General features: G+C 37.3%; 1 protein-coding gene across 2 annotated transcripts in view; it reads left to right on the forward strand.

Moving 5' to 3' along the window:
- Positions 1–15,151, forward strand: part of Ergic2 (ERGIC and golgi 2) — a 42,409-nt gene that overhangs the window by 13,408 nt on the left and 13,850 nt on the right. For both annotated transcript variants that reach the window (XM_013033426.1, XM_013033427.1), the window contains exons 6-10: positions 911–951; positions 4,542–4,643; positions 5,399–5,494; positions 7,755–7,810; positions 13,685–13,783. In XM_013033426.1, coding sequence (XP_012888880.1) covers positions 911–951; positions 4,542–4,643; positions 5,399–5,494; positions 7,755–7,810; positions 13,685–13,783 — 394 coding nt within the window. The remainder of the gene's footprint in view (positions 1–910; positions 952–4,541; positions 4,644–5,398; positions 5,495–7,754; positions 7,811–13,684; positions 13,784–15,151) is intronic.

Here is a 15,151-nt window from a genome sequence, read left to right on the forward strand (position 1 = left end):
TTATTTTTATTATACTGTGGAGTGACTGTTAGTTTTTTGTTTTTTTTTTGGTTGGTCATGGGGCTTGAACTCTGGGCCCTGGGTGCTGTCCCTCAGCTCTTCAGCTCAAGGCGAGCGCTCTACCACTTGAGCTACAACGCCACTTCCGGTTTTCTGGTGGTTTATTGGAGATAGGAGTCTCACGGTCTCTCCTGCCCGGGCTGGCTTTGAACCGTGATCCTCAGATCTCAGCCTCCTGAGTAGCTAGGATTACAGGCATGAGCCACCAGTGCCGGGCAAACTGTTAGTTTTTTTTTTTTTTTTTTTTAGCAAGAATATATGGGTTGTGTCTGCCATGACTGCCCTTGTGGCTCATGGGAAGCCAGCTTGCCATGCAAATGCAGGTTTGGCTGAGGAAAGGATTTTTTCTTGCTGCTTCCTAGCAGGAATTGGGGCTTTCGCTGCTTGAATTTCATTATTTCATTTGTCTCTTCAACTTTCCTCCATGATAATCATGATAGCATCAGTTAGATGATTTTTAAATCCTAAAATATCATTTTGTACATGCAATAGATTGCCGACTTGCATTCATTCTGATAAATGTAGGCAACCAATCAGGGAATTATGCATGCTTGGTAAAATTTCTTTGTTATGTTTGAGTAAAATTCCATTAAAATGTATAGTTTGGTCTATCGAAGGTGAATGCCTATCAGGTGTGTCTGGTTTTAGTAGCACTTTACATTAATCTTACTGCTAGCTACGAAGGAGGCCGAGACCTGAGGATCATGGTTTGAAGCCAACCTGGGCCAGGCCCTGAATTCAAATCCCATCTCACACATGCACGCACGCACGCAATTTTTTAAAAAATTGTGATGTGTGGAAATCTAAGGAGATTTGACGTTGCTAGTGACAGTGTATTCTTTCATTTCAGGTAATATTTGAACTTTCACCACAGCAAAAAGAATGGCAGAGGTAAAGCTAAACTACTAGCATCTATAGAAATACAAACCTTTAATCTTGTTTTATCTATTGTAAACTGTAGTCTAGCGTGATTCTCTGATTGAATTATCAAAATATTAGAAATACTAGAAATTATCAGATATTAGGAAAGTCGTACATAATCTTTTTCTCTAATTTGATTCATAAATTTTTTTGTTTGTTTTTTGGGGGGTGGTCCGGTCGTGGGGCCTGAACTCTGGGCCTGGGCGCTGTCCCTCGGCTCTTCAGCTCAAGGCTAGCACTCTACCACTTGAGCCACAGAGCCACTTCTGGCTTTTTTCTTTTTGCTTATGTGGTGCTGAGGAATTGAACCCAGGGCCTCAGGCATACAAGGCAAGCGCTCTACCACTGAGCCAACTTCCCAGCCCCTGATTCATAAATTTTAAAGTGAGCTATTCAAGTGATTTGTGAAAATAATATGTAAAGATTGTTTGAAATTGAGTTTTAATAGAATGAGATAAAGGAAAAGGAAAGCTTTCTTTTCTCTATAAACTATTACCTGACTGGTGCTAAGTCAGAGTTAACTTCCTAATGTAGCTTTCTACATATTTTCTGAATGTATGTAATTTCTTCCTATTTGTTTGAAAATATATTTCTCTTGTTATTTTCTTAATACAAATTGGATCATTCTATCCATTCCTTGTACATTTTTTTCCACCTAATGGGATGTTATAGATTAAGAAAGTCCATTTTATAGATTGACTAATTGTATTCTTATTGATGGACATTTGATTGCTTCCACAAGTCTCATTTTAAAAAATCAATACTTGGTGAACAGCTGTATCTAATTCTTTTTATTTAGTTATTTTTCTTGGCAGTCCTAGGATTTTACCTTGAGGCCTTGAGCTGGCCAGGTTGGCCAGGCTGCCATTTGAGCCACTCACCTAGCCCTTTTAATTTATTTACATTTTGGATACAATCCTGCATTTTCCTTTGGGGCCAACTTCAGATCCTGTTATTGTCCTTGGACTACAGGCTGGCTCCCCACCACAGGCTTGTGAGGAGAGAGGAGATGTTGGTAACTTTTTACTTGTTCTGGCCACAAACATCCTCCCATGCCCTACTTTTCAAATAACTAGGCTTTTGAGAAGGAGCCATTGTAGTTAGCCTCTGAACCCTAATTCTTTATGTATGTGTTCTAAATACTTAAGTATGGAAAATTCTAGAAATAGACAATGCTGCTTCAGATGATAGCTAATTTAATATTGTGATACAGAGTGACATATATCCTCCCAAATATTCTTTTACTTATATAGCTTAAATACATATGGGCCCAAAATTAGTATAACTAAATTGAAAATTGGTTTTTGCAGTTAATGGATAAAAATTAATATTTGAACTAGCATTTCTTTGTGAATCAGTTGAATAGCTTCTAAGCCCCCGTTGGGATTTAGTTCTTACAAAAGTACATGATCATGCTGCGTATGGATTTTTTTTTTTTTTTTTGCCAGTCCTAGGGCTTGAACTCTGGGCCCAGGCACTGTCCCTGAGTTTCTTTTGCTCAAGGCTAGTGTTGTACTACTTGAGCCACGACATCACTTCTGGCTTTTTCTGTGTATGTGGTACTGAGGAATCGAGCTCAGGGCTTCATGCATGTTAGTTAGGCAAGCACTCTAACTTAAGTCACATTCCCAGCCCTGTATATTGATTTTGCTTGGTTGTTTTCTTCTTTACTTTTAAAAACCTTTGTGTTTAAAAGCACATACTCTTAGGAAGAGTGTGTGCTTATCCATAATCCTAGCTGGGCTCAGATCTGTGGATCTTGAAGCCAGATCAGGCAAGGAAATTCCTAAGACCCTTCTTTCCAGTTAACCGCCAAAACACTGGAAGTGGAGGTGTGGCTCAAGTGAAAAACCTAAGGCCTTGATCCAGTACCAGCACCAAAAGAAAAGAAAAGATTGCTTAATTTAAGTTAATAATATACTTAATTTTTTTTTTTTTGGTCGGTCGTGGGGCTTGAACTCTGGGCCTGGGCGCTGTCCTTCAGCTCTTCAGCTCAAGGCGAGCACTCTACCACTTGAGCTACAGCGCCACTTCCGGTTTTCTGGTGGTTTATTGGAGATAGGAGTCTCATGGTCTTTCCTGCCTGGGCTGGCTTTGAACCGTGATCCTCAGATCTCAGCCTCCTGAGTAGCTAGGATTATAGGCGTGAGCCACCAGCGCCCGGCACTTAAAAATTTTTTAAAGGCCTATTTTACCTGTGTACTAATTGTGTGGCATATATGTATTTTATCTCCTACTTACTTACATATCTAGAAAATACTTAATGTATTATTTTTTTCAAGTTTGTGTGTGTGTGTGTGTGTTTGTGTTGTACTATGTTCTTTTTTTTTTAGAATAGTTTTAGGTATACAGCAGAGTTGAGCAGAAAGTAAGGCCCTATCTACCTCTCATTATGGACATGCTGCAATACAGCCATAATTTATGTTAAGAGTTCATTCTTGGTGTGATATGTCTTGTGAATTGACACACAAGTGATGATGTGTGTCCACTCTTATCATCTCATCAGCAATAGAGTTACTGCCCTGATTTCTCTGTTTTTCTCCTACCATATACATTTCATGTTCAAAGATACACAGTTAAGTAGAGATTGACAGAGCTATGGAGGGGTGAGTTTGATTGGGGTACTTTGTATACAAGTGTAGAAATATCATAATATTCCCTTCCCACATGTACAAATAATGAATAATCTTTTTTAAAAGATAATATTAAGGGAGATAAAAATATATACTTGGTTTTTTTTTAATCGTCCTTTGCTTTAAATGTTCATTCTGCTTTCAAAAATTATAAGAATACCAGGTGCCAGTGACTCTTTGCCCTAATTCTAGTTACTCAGGAGGCTGACATATGAGAACTGCAGTTCAAAGCCAGTCCAGGCAGAAAGTTCTGTTGATATTCTTATTTACAGTTAAGCAGCAGAAAGGCCAAAAGTAGAACTGTGGCTCAAGTGGTAGACCTCCAACCTTGAGCAAAAAAGCCAAAAAATGGTGTCCAGCCCTGAGTTAAAGCCCCAGTACCAGCATACACACACACACACACACACACACAAAAACACAAATGATAAGATGCTTGTGAGATGGCTTTTCCCCATTGGTCTACTACTTAAAGTCCAGCAAGCCTATAATAGAGCTGTTACTTTGTCTTATTCTTTTTATCTGCAACATACACTTTTTATCTGCAGCATACAATTCGATGCCTGGCAAAATGTAAGGATTTAATAAGTACATCTGCATGAATAATAAATGAACTTAAATTCTTAGATAAGCAGAGCCCTTGCTACATGTCCAGTACCAGTGATTCTGACAGATGGCTAGACCCAGCTACTAAACTTCTGTCTACCCTTCTTCTGTTTTCTTGCTTTCATGGAAATAACCAGAGAAAACTGGTTACACTTGCATTTGGAATAAAACCCTATAATAATAAGCATACTGTTTCAACCAAACCAGCTAAATCATTGTGACTAGCTGGTTTGGTTGAAACAGTATGCTTATTATTGGCTATCTACCTTGGCTATCTCTGGATGCCTTTCTGTGTTTCTAAATTATGGTTTGTGTCAAACTTAGGATGCTGCAGCTGATTCAGAGTAGGCTACAAGAAGAGCATTCTCTTCAGGATGTAATATTCAAAAGTGCTTTTAAAAGTTCATCCACCGCACTTCCACCCAGGTGAGTTGTCATGGAAATGTTACCTGTGTGCTGGAAACTAGTCCCATTTGCTATCATCTTAAATGTAAACTAGTCTACTTGTTTTTTAGTATTGTTTTAATTTTATGAGTCTACTTTCCTTTGAAGGAGAAAATAAGAATTATGACAATATTTTAGTTCTTAAATTTTGTGATTTTTTTGAAAATTAGGATTATTATAAAGTATATTCTCAAAATTTTTTTCCTTTTTTTCTTGGTGCAAATACTAGGGATTGAACTCAGAGCTTGAATGCTGTCTCTTAGCTTTTTGCTCAAGGCTGGAACTCTTCCACTTGAGCCAGATTTTTTGGTAGGTAATTGGAGATAAGAGTCTCACAGTCTATCCTGCCATGGCTGGCTTTGTTACCATAATCCTCAGATCTCTGCCTCCTGAATAATTTGGATTATGGGTGTGAGCCACCAGCACCCAGCCAGAATAACTCTTTTGTTTTTATTTTCATTCTTTCCCTGGGCTTAGACCTTTGGTTAGATTTAAAGTACTGGAACATTTTAGATTTGTATGTATAGATGTGTAATCATAATGTAAAGTCTCAACATTTCATAGAGGTATGATTCTTATAACTGCAAAGTTCAGGCAATGGCTGCTTCCACGGCTGCCTTTCAGGATGTTGTCTAAAAATTGATCTATAGCACCTTTTATCTTTTGTGGTGTGCAGTTTTTGCAGCATAGAATGGCAACTCTTAAATGTGTTCAAGCAACATCAATGTGTTTTGTAGGGAAGATGACTTGTCACAGTCTCCAGACGCATGCAGAATCCGTGGCCATCTCAACGTTAATAAAGTAGCAGGGAATTTTCACATAACTGTGGGCAAGTATGTCCTTTTCCCTTATGAAAGTTCCTTAGACAAGGTTGCAGCTTCATTAAAAGCAAATTCTTTCCTAAACAGATAACATACAGCTAACTACTGAATGCCTGCCTAAACTGATGTGTTTTTCTGATGTCTGAAGATTGAAATTTGGAGTGTCAGGTTATTTTGTATATTAAGGTAATGATCTGCAGGCACATATGAATTAAAATCTGTTTCTTCGTAAGTTTTAAAAGTAGCCAGAGAGCTCTTACTGCAGTATTTCATTAATATGTTCATTTTCTTAGTTTTTAGGTATTTTAAAATTAAAATATTTATTTTAGGTTTTGGTTTTATCTAACTTCTTACTCACATCAAGCTATATAGTCCCTGATTAGCTCTAGATGAATTATTTTGATACAGTTAGAAATAATTAGTGTCTAGTATGAAGCTGAATTAGGTAAAAGTTATGGAAAAAATATCAAACACTGTGCTTTCTCTTTGACTGTTATTGGGGATTGAAATCCAGACCTTAAACACATGCTAGATAATGCCGTATAACATTTGATCCACACACTACAGGTCTCTCCTGTTTGTTTGTTCTTTGGATAGAGACTTGTTATCTTTGCCTGGACTAGATTTGAACTTGTCATTTTCCTGCTTCTCAAGTAGATGGGATTACAGGCATATAGAACACCTGTGGCTCAGAACCTTTATTTTTTAATTTTAATTTTTTTGCCAGTCCTTGGGCTTGAACTCAGGGCCTAGGCACTATCCCTGAGCTTTTTTTGCTCAAGGCTAGCACTCTACCACTTGAGCCACAGTGCCATTTCTGGCTTTTTCTGTTTATGTGGCACTGAGGAATGGAACTCAGGGCTTCATATATGCAAGGCAAAAGCACTCTACCACTAAGCCACCTTCCCAGCCCTCAGAACCCTTTATTTTATTTTATATTTTTATATCAGTCCCAAGGCTTGAATTTATGCCTGGGCACTGTCTGTACCTTTTTCACTCAATGTATTGCTATACCACTTGAGCCACACCTCTTATGGTTTTTTGGTAGTTAATTGGGGATAACAGTCTCATGGACTTTCTTGCTCAGGATGGATTTGAAACCATAAACTTCAGATCTTAGCCTCCCAAGTAACAATCTCATGGACTTTCTTGCCCAGGATGGATTTGACCATAAACTTCAGATCTTAGCCTCCCAAGTAGCTTACAGGTGTGAGTCACCTGTGCTCAGTTCCACTCCTATCAATTCTCAGAACAGCCAGTTCTCTACTGAAAATTCCCTGGGGCTAGATTTCCAGTCTGATTGGTTAACAATACAATATAACAGAAAATATGTAGAGGAATTCTGACCATTTGGCTTCATCCTGAAGGATTTTAACAAGTGTCAGAACTATAGAGTGATCTAATTTGAATTTTAACTTAATTTTTGAAATAGTTATTATTATTATTTTTGGGTCCGGTCGTGGGCCTGAACTCTGGGCCTGGGCACTGTCCCTCAGCTCTTCAGCTCAAGGCTAGCGCTCTATCACTTGAGCCACAGCGCCACTTCCGGCTTTTTTCTTTTTGCTTATGTGGTGCTGAGGAATCGAACCCAGGGCCTCAGGCATGCAAGGCAAGCGCTCTACCACTGAGCCACCTTCCCAGCCCGAAATATTTATTTTCTAAACTCATTAATAATTCAGTTGAAGAAATTCTGCCTTTGCTGAGAGTTAAATCTGTACTGTAAGGATATCATTAATGGTGAGGATAAAGAAGACTCTGTAGACTTGAAATGTCTTCTAAACAATTCAAATCAAACATGCATGGATTTACATTTTCAAACATGACATATTCATTAGTGGTCACTACTAAACAGATAATCATTAGAGATCACTTTTGAAAACAAAAAATTTTAGCTTTGAACCTCAATAAGCAAAATGTACTTTTCCTGCAAAACTAATTAGTGTGTATTGACTATTGTCAAACATAGTTGTCAGTTATTAGTTTTGGAGTTTTTTCAATGGAAGGTTGGGCAATCTATATTGTTCTTCGGAAACTGTAGTAGCTTGATTTTGTATATTGGCCCATAAAGCTTTAAAATTACTGATTATCTGGCTCTCTACAGAAAAAAAAATGCCATTCCTATTTGATCATATTGCTGAGATGACAGGAAGGACATGTAGGTTCTTATGTTGTACTCCAAACAATGTGCAGCTTAGGCTGCAAATCCACTTTCTCATGGGAATTAGTTGGACATTTGAATGGTATTACTTTCAAATCATTTTCTTCCTTTCAGGGCAATTCCACATCCTCGAGGGCACGCACACTTGGCAGCACTGGTCAACCATGACTGTAAGCACTTGTGAACTGCTTCTTTCACTGTGGATGGCTGTGTGTATGTGTGTGTGTGTGTACATGTGCATGCATGTGTGCTTTTTTTCTTGCAGAAATAATGTAAAGCTTTAAAAGTAAGCTATTTAAAAATAAATGTCTTTCCTTTCATTCTTTAAGCCACCTGTATTTTCATTTAATTCTAGCTCCAAATTGCAAAGATTAGGGGGAAAAATATTTTGTTCTCCCTTGTGAATAGTGCAGTCAATTTTTGTAGATAATGAAGAGAATGTGTCAGAGTTTATTTCTGCTTGTAAGCCCAGATGTACATATTCCCATACACACATGAAGTTAGTTTGGTGTAATGATGGTTCCAATTTTTATATAATAAAGAGAATGTGTCAGAGGTTTACTTCAGCTTCTAAGCCTAAATGTGGACATGTTGCCATATACACATAAAGTTGGTTTGATGTAATGAGGGTTATGAAACTGTTGAAAATTTACTTTTGAAAATGCAAACAATAAATTTATGAAAATCAATTTGGTCATAGAGATGGTATATATTGAAAATATCTGTGATCATTTTCAATATTTGGCTATGTGAATGTTGCCCAGTAATTCTAACAACAGTCCTGTTCCTTACTGTATGGTGTTGAAGATTAGGAAAGGGTTTTTTGTTTATTGTTTTGGCTATCAGGATTGAATGCTATATCATTTCATTGAAGTTGGTTTGTGCGTAACTTTAACATTTGAGACAGCATTTTAACTGAATCTGTTTTTTTATTTTGAATTGGCATACATTAATCCCATGAGAGGGTTTCATTATGAGAGTTCCCTGTATGAACAGCTCTCTCCCTCCAGTGTATTGCCATTCCTCCTCTCCTTCCTCTTCCTTCCATCAGTGTTTGGTGGGTTTCATTCTGCTATACTCATACATAATATGAAACAGTTTTTTCCTCTTTGTATTTCAGTAACTTTTCCTTTGCTTCTCTCACCTTTTATCCTCAGACAGTTCCACTTTTACATTCCCGTTCTTTTATTATTATGATAATCATCGTTTTAGGCCTACTTCCACAAAGAACAACAACATGGCATATTTAGTTTTTTGAGGTTGGCTTATCTCTCTCAACATCATGTTTGCTTTTCTGTTCCATTCATTTTTTATTTTTTTTTATTGTGAAAATACTGTACAGAGGGGTTACAATTACATGGGCAAGATAGTGAGTACATTTCTTATCAAGCATTGTAGCCTCCTCCTTTGTTTACCCTTCCCATCCCTTCCCATCCTCCCTTCCCCCACCCAGTCCTTCCCCCCCACCCCCCAAGTTGTAAAGTTCATTTTTGACATGACAACTTTTACTTCTCATTGTAGCAACAGGTCCACCTGTATCCTTATTTAAACGACTTGTTTTTCCCCTTCCCCTCCACAAATTATACCGACATCAAATACAGTTGTTCCATTCATTTTTGTGCACTTGACATATATTTCTTTTTTTTTTTAATTTTATTGTTAAGGAGATGTAGCAGGGGATTACAGTTACATAAATAAGGAAGTGATTACATTTCTTCTCTAATTTGTTACCCCTTCCCTCGTTTTACTCTCTTTCTCTACTCCTCAAATATTTGAGTAATATTCTGTGTCATACATATACATGCATATGTATTGTAATCATATGTGTGTACAATACTGTTGGGCACCTCAGCTGATTCCACAATTCAGCTATTGTGACAGAGCTACCATAAGCATAGTGAATAATGTATAATGTTGTACTGTCCTTAGAGAACTAGCATACTGATTTCCATAATGATTATACTAGTTCATATTCCCACCAACAGTGTATAAGATTTTACCCTACATCCTCTTATAGCACGTGTTTTCTTGATTGTCATTTTGACTGGGGTGAGGTCACATCAGTATGGTTTGATTTGTATTTGTATTTGCTTTATGGCTGAGGGTACTGAGTATGTTTCTGTGTTTTTGTTGGCCATTTATATTTCTTCTTATGAGAACTGTCCAGTTCATTTCCTCACTAGTTGGATTACTAGTTCTTTTACTGTTAATTTTTTGAGCTGTTGGTATATTATGGATAGTAATCCTTTATTCATTGAAGAGCTAGCGAAGATTATCTCTTAGTCTGTGGGTTGTCTTGATTCTAGTAATTTTTTGGATGTGCAGAACCTTTTTTAAAATTGATGAGAGTCCCATTATCAATTCATGCTCTTATTTGCTGGGCAATTGGAGTCCCACTCAGAAAATAATTACCTATGCTGGTATCTTCCAGAGTTTTCTTGTAGTTGTTTCAAGGTTTCAGATCTTGAATGAAAATCTCTGATTCATTTAGAGTTAATTTTTATACAGGGCAAGAGACAGAGATCTAGTATCAGTATTCTGCTTGTAGACAATTTTCCCAAATTGGCTTTACTCCAGTGTATGTGTTTTGGCTTCTTTGTCAGATCAGCAGGCTATTGCTGTGTGGCTATATTTCTAAGTCTTCTGTTCCATTGGTTTTTGAGTCTATTTTTGAGCCAGTGCCATGCTTTTATTTATTGTGGAATTGGAAGTCTGACATTGTGATCTTCCAATACTGCTTGTTCAGCTCAGTATTATTTTGGGGACTTGAGCTGTTTTTTGTTGCCATATGAATTTTAGAACTAATTTTCCTATTTCTGAAAAGAACGACTTTAAGATTTTGATGGTTTTTGCCTTGAATCTGTGGATTCCTTTTAGCAGTCTGACCGTTTTCATGATGTTTATGGAAATCTGTGAGCATAGGAGGTCTTTCTACCTCCTGGTGTCTTCTCTAATTTCTTCAAGGTTTTGTGGTTTTTCATTGCAGAAGTCTTTTGCCACCTTAGTTAAGTTTATATGTAGGTATTCTATTAGGCTATTGTGAATGAAATTACTTTTGTCATTTCTTTCTCAGCATGTTCAATGTTGGTAAGTTACTGATTTTTGTATGTTGATTTCATGTCCTCTTTCTTTGGGGAAAAATACTAGATTTAGGAAATTTTTGGTGGAATCTTGAGGGTCTTTTAATATAAAATTGTATTAATCTGAGAATGGGGATAATTTTACTTCTTTCCTGTTTGAGTCCCTTTTAAATTTTTGTCTTGTTTTATACCTGTGGCCAGGAATTTCAGTACTCTTTTAAGAGTGAAGGTAGTGGTTGCCCTTGTCTTGTTCCTGATTTTAGAGAAAATGATTTCAGTTTTTCCCCATTTGGTATGATATTGGCTATAGGTTTATCATAAGTAGTCTTTATCATACTGAGATATGTTCTTTCTATTCTTAGTTTATTTTTTCTTCTGAACCCTTATAATAAAAGGATATTGAGTTTTGTCAAAACCTGTTTTCTACATAATGTGAGATGCTCATGGGACCTTTGTCCTTGGTTGTTTATATGCTGTGTTGCATTTATGGATGTGTATATGTTGGAAAATCAAACTAAATATTTAAGAAATGAAAAAATAATACCAATAAAAATTCAATTGAAGCCCTAAACAATAGACTGGAATAAGTTAGAATATTAGGGAGTACCTTCCATGATAAGTTAAAGCTAAGGAAATTAAAGCTAGTGCTACACTAGCACTGCAGTGGAATCTTGAAGGAATCTTACATGCAGAAAAGGAAAACAAAAGAAAATAGAAAAGACAGCAATAAACTCCACTAGTTGAGTAGATTAGCAAAGGAGGAATAGGAAAGAAATGAGCCTCTTACAAACCGATGTGAAATATGATGTAACTTTCAGTATTAAACTGTAAATGTTAATGGTGTTAACTTTCCCATTCAAAGGCATAGAACAGCAGGCTGGATTAAAAATAAACAAGATGCAAGCCAGCACCAATAGCTCACACACCTGTAATCTTTATTTGAGGATCACAGTTTGAAGCCAGCCTGGGCAGGAAAGTATGAGACTCTTACTTCTAACTAACGACCAAAAAACCTAGAAGTGGAGCTGTGTCTCAAGTACTAGAGTGCTAGCCTTGAGCAACAAAGCTTACAAACAGTACCCAGGATCTGAGTACCAGGACTGCTGTGAGCCCCCCCCCCCCATAGTCAAGAGTTTGTTGTTTATAAGAAACAACAAAAGGGCAGAAAAAATTATTACAAGGAAAGGAGCCCTGAACACAGACAGGCTGAAAAAATCAACTTTAAACCAAAATTAATCAGAAGAGACAAAGAAGGCTACTTCTTGTTAATAAAAGTAAGAAACTACAAAGGGGGGGGGGAAGGATAACAATTATTAACATGTACACACCAGATACTGGTCCACATAAGTACATTAAATAAACATTTCTGGACTTACCAGCAGTAATTAGACCCCAGTGCAGCAATAGTTGAAGACTTTCATACCCATCTTTCACCAACAGATAGATCATCCAGACAGAGTCACAAAGAAATCTTGGCACTAAATGACATTCTATATACTAGATGGTCTTAGCAGACTTCTATAGACTGTTTTATTCAGTAGCTGCACAATGAACATTCTCAGTAGCTTATGGAATGTTTTTCCAATCTTTTTTGGCACATAGAGCAAATCTTAGCAAACACAAAAAAGTTAAAATCAATTCCTTCTTTTCTATCAGATCTTAATAGAATTAAACTAGACTACTATAGCAAAAGACACTGCAATATCTATATATCTGTATATATATAGTACAGGTATCTAGATATCTATCTATATATATAGATATATATAGATAGATATCCATATGGATATAGTATAGCTATAAATATAGATAATGTAGGTATAGATATGGATATACCTAGATAATATATAGATAAATCTGTGCTTATTCAAATGTGTATAGACTGAAAAATGCACTGTTGAATGAGTAATGAACAGTATAGAATTAAGGGCTAGGTTCTAAAATGGTTTAGAATCTGATGAAAATGAAAACACAATCTACCAGAACCCTTGGAGTACAGCAAAGGTGTGGTCTCCAGTGGTCAGTTAAGACTCTGGGCTCGGGACCGCTGTTGGGTAGAGGTGGAGTAGGTCACTCTCTGCCAAGAGCCCTTGGTGGGCATGTGTTTACTTGTACCCACAAGGCTGGGCAGTGATCTTTGGGGTCTGGCAGTCCCCAGGACAGTGTCAGTCAGTCACACATGCTGTGTGCTCACCTTGTTTTCTCCTGGGCCACACCAGAATAACAGCCACTGGCTGTTTTCCCCAACCCCTGTATGGTCCCAGCTGTGTGGGCCCTTGGTCAGCTTATTGTGCCTGAAGTCCCTTGTGGATGCCTGTTTACCAGTACCCGTTGGGCTGGGTGAGGTACTCAGAGCGCTGGCAGTCTCTGGGAAATTCATCTAGCTCTTGAACTGTGCCTGAGGCACAACTCCCAGTGCATTTCTCCAGCCCTAGGCCTGGTCTGAGTGTGAAGACCTTTGGTCAGCTCACTCTGCTGGTGGGGTAGTTGTTTTTACTTGTACCCAGTGCTCTGAGTGGGACTCACACAGATCCACTGGTCACAGAAAAGCACCCTGACCCCCCTCTCCTGTGCCATCCTGGTGGCATAGCCAAGAAGCTGCTTTGTTATCTCTGTGTTGCTTTTTTTTTTTTTAATAGATCTAAGGTTTCGTCATACATCTAAACAGTTACTGTGCCAGTGCTTAATGTGTACCTTTCTGTGTAGCCAGGTGCCTAAGCATTTACTCCTGCCACAGAGGGACCTGAAATGGAGAAACACAACTGGTTTCTTTGGGATCAACTTATACTCATCCATTTCTCATTTATGTGCATTTCTCTCAACATAATGCTTGAAGTACTTTATTACTGTACATGCAAATGTAAATGTTTTAACTTCAGAACAAGTGAATTTAAGCTGATTTGTAACAGACACTTTTGAATAATGAAATTTCTCTGCTCAATTGTCTTTGTTTTTGCCTCTTAGCCTACAACTTTTCTCATAGAATAGATCACCTGTCTTTTGGAGAGGTTGTTCCAGGAATTATTAATCCTCTGGATGGAACAGAAAAAATTGCCATAGATCGTAAGTATTGACTGAATCTACATATGGGAAGTTGCACTCAAAACCTTGAAATTTGCATATTAAAAAGCAAGTCTTAGCCATGCTTATAATCCTTGTTACTTTGGAGGCTGAGATGTAAGGATCCCATTCCAAGCCAGCCTGGACAGGAAAGTCCCTGAGACACCTTATCTTCAATTATCTACCAAAAGCTATGCCTCAAAATGGTGAAGCATTGGCCTTAAGCACAAAAGCTCAGTGCCAGTACTGATACTAAAAAAAGCAAGTCTTAGCCACTCTTATAACCCTAGTTACTTAGGAGGCTGAGATTTGAGGATCATAATTCCTAGACAGCTGAGGCAGGAAAGTTCCTGAGGTTCTTTAACTCCAAGTAACCAGAAACAAAAGCCAGAAGTAGAGCTGTGGCTCAAGTGGTAGAGTACTACCCTTGAGAAATAAAGTTCAGGAGTAGCACTTATAGACCCTGAATTCAAGGACCAGGAGGGGCAACAAAAAGCAAGTTATTTTGAATTAATAATTAAGGAAGTCTTGTATTTATTTAATATATAATGATATGTATATTAAAAGATAAGTTTATGTATCCTTCAAGCAAGTGAAATTTGTACATGACAGAACAGAGTGAAGAAATTAGAAATAAAGGCAGGCAAGAGAAAGAGGATTTAAATGTTCTAAGTATATGAAGAATTGTGGTGCAACTGGTAGGGTTGTGGCGCAAGTTGTAGAGTGCTTGCACAGCAAATGTAGTTCAATCCTCAGTACCACCATGAATGAATGAGTGAATGTTCTAAATATATGAAAAATGAATGTGTTCAATGCATTGTACTTCATGAATAAATGATAAGTCAGAATAAATAACATATTCTAAATATACGAAAAGTTAATGTGTTAATGGAACATAATATTACTTCTCCAAAGAAAGAAAAAAGGAACAAAAGTTTCAACATTGGAAGAAAATTATTCATTCTTGTTACAGATTAAATGTCTTAACATGCATCTGTAGTCTTTTATGAACACTCCTCCAGGATTTTGCAGATAGTTATCAGAAGTAGTACACCAGCTCTTCTTAAAGTGATCATGATCCAATCTGCTTCAGAATAATTGCAGTTGTTGTCAAAATTGCATCTTTCTGGGCAGATTGTCATTTCTTTGGGGAAAAGGCCCAGATGTTTTAATTTAAAGAAGCTGCTTAGATGATTTTATTTAAAAACAAATAAAGGAAAACTACTGTCATGTCCTCCAATATATATGTTTGAATTTAAATGGGAGGCCTCCTTGCTTACTTAGGTGAAACTGAACATTTAGAATATAGATTTATAGGAAGAGTGAGCAGACTTTTTGGTAACTTGTTGGTGTTTGTAAGTTATAGTCAAC

This window comes from Dipodomys ordii, unplaced genomic scaffold (assembly GCF_000151885.1).
Source record: "Dipodomys ordii isolate 6190 unplaced genomic scaffold, Dord_2.0 Scaffold167, whole genome shotgun sequence".
Classification (NCBI taxonomy): Eukaryota; Metazoa; Chordata; class Mammalia; order Rodentia; family Heteromyidae; genus Dipodomys; species Dipodomys ordii.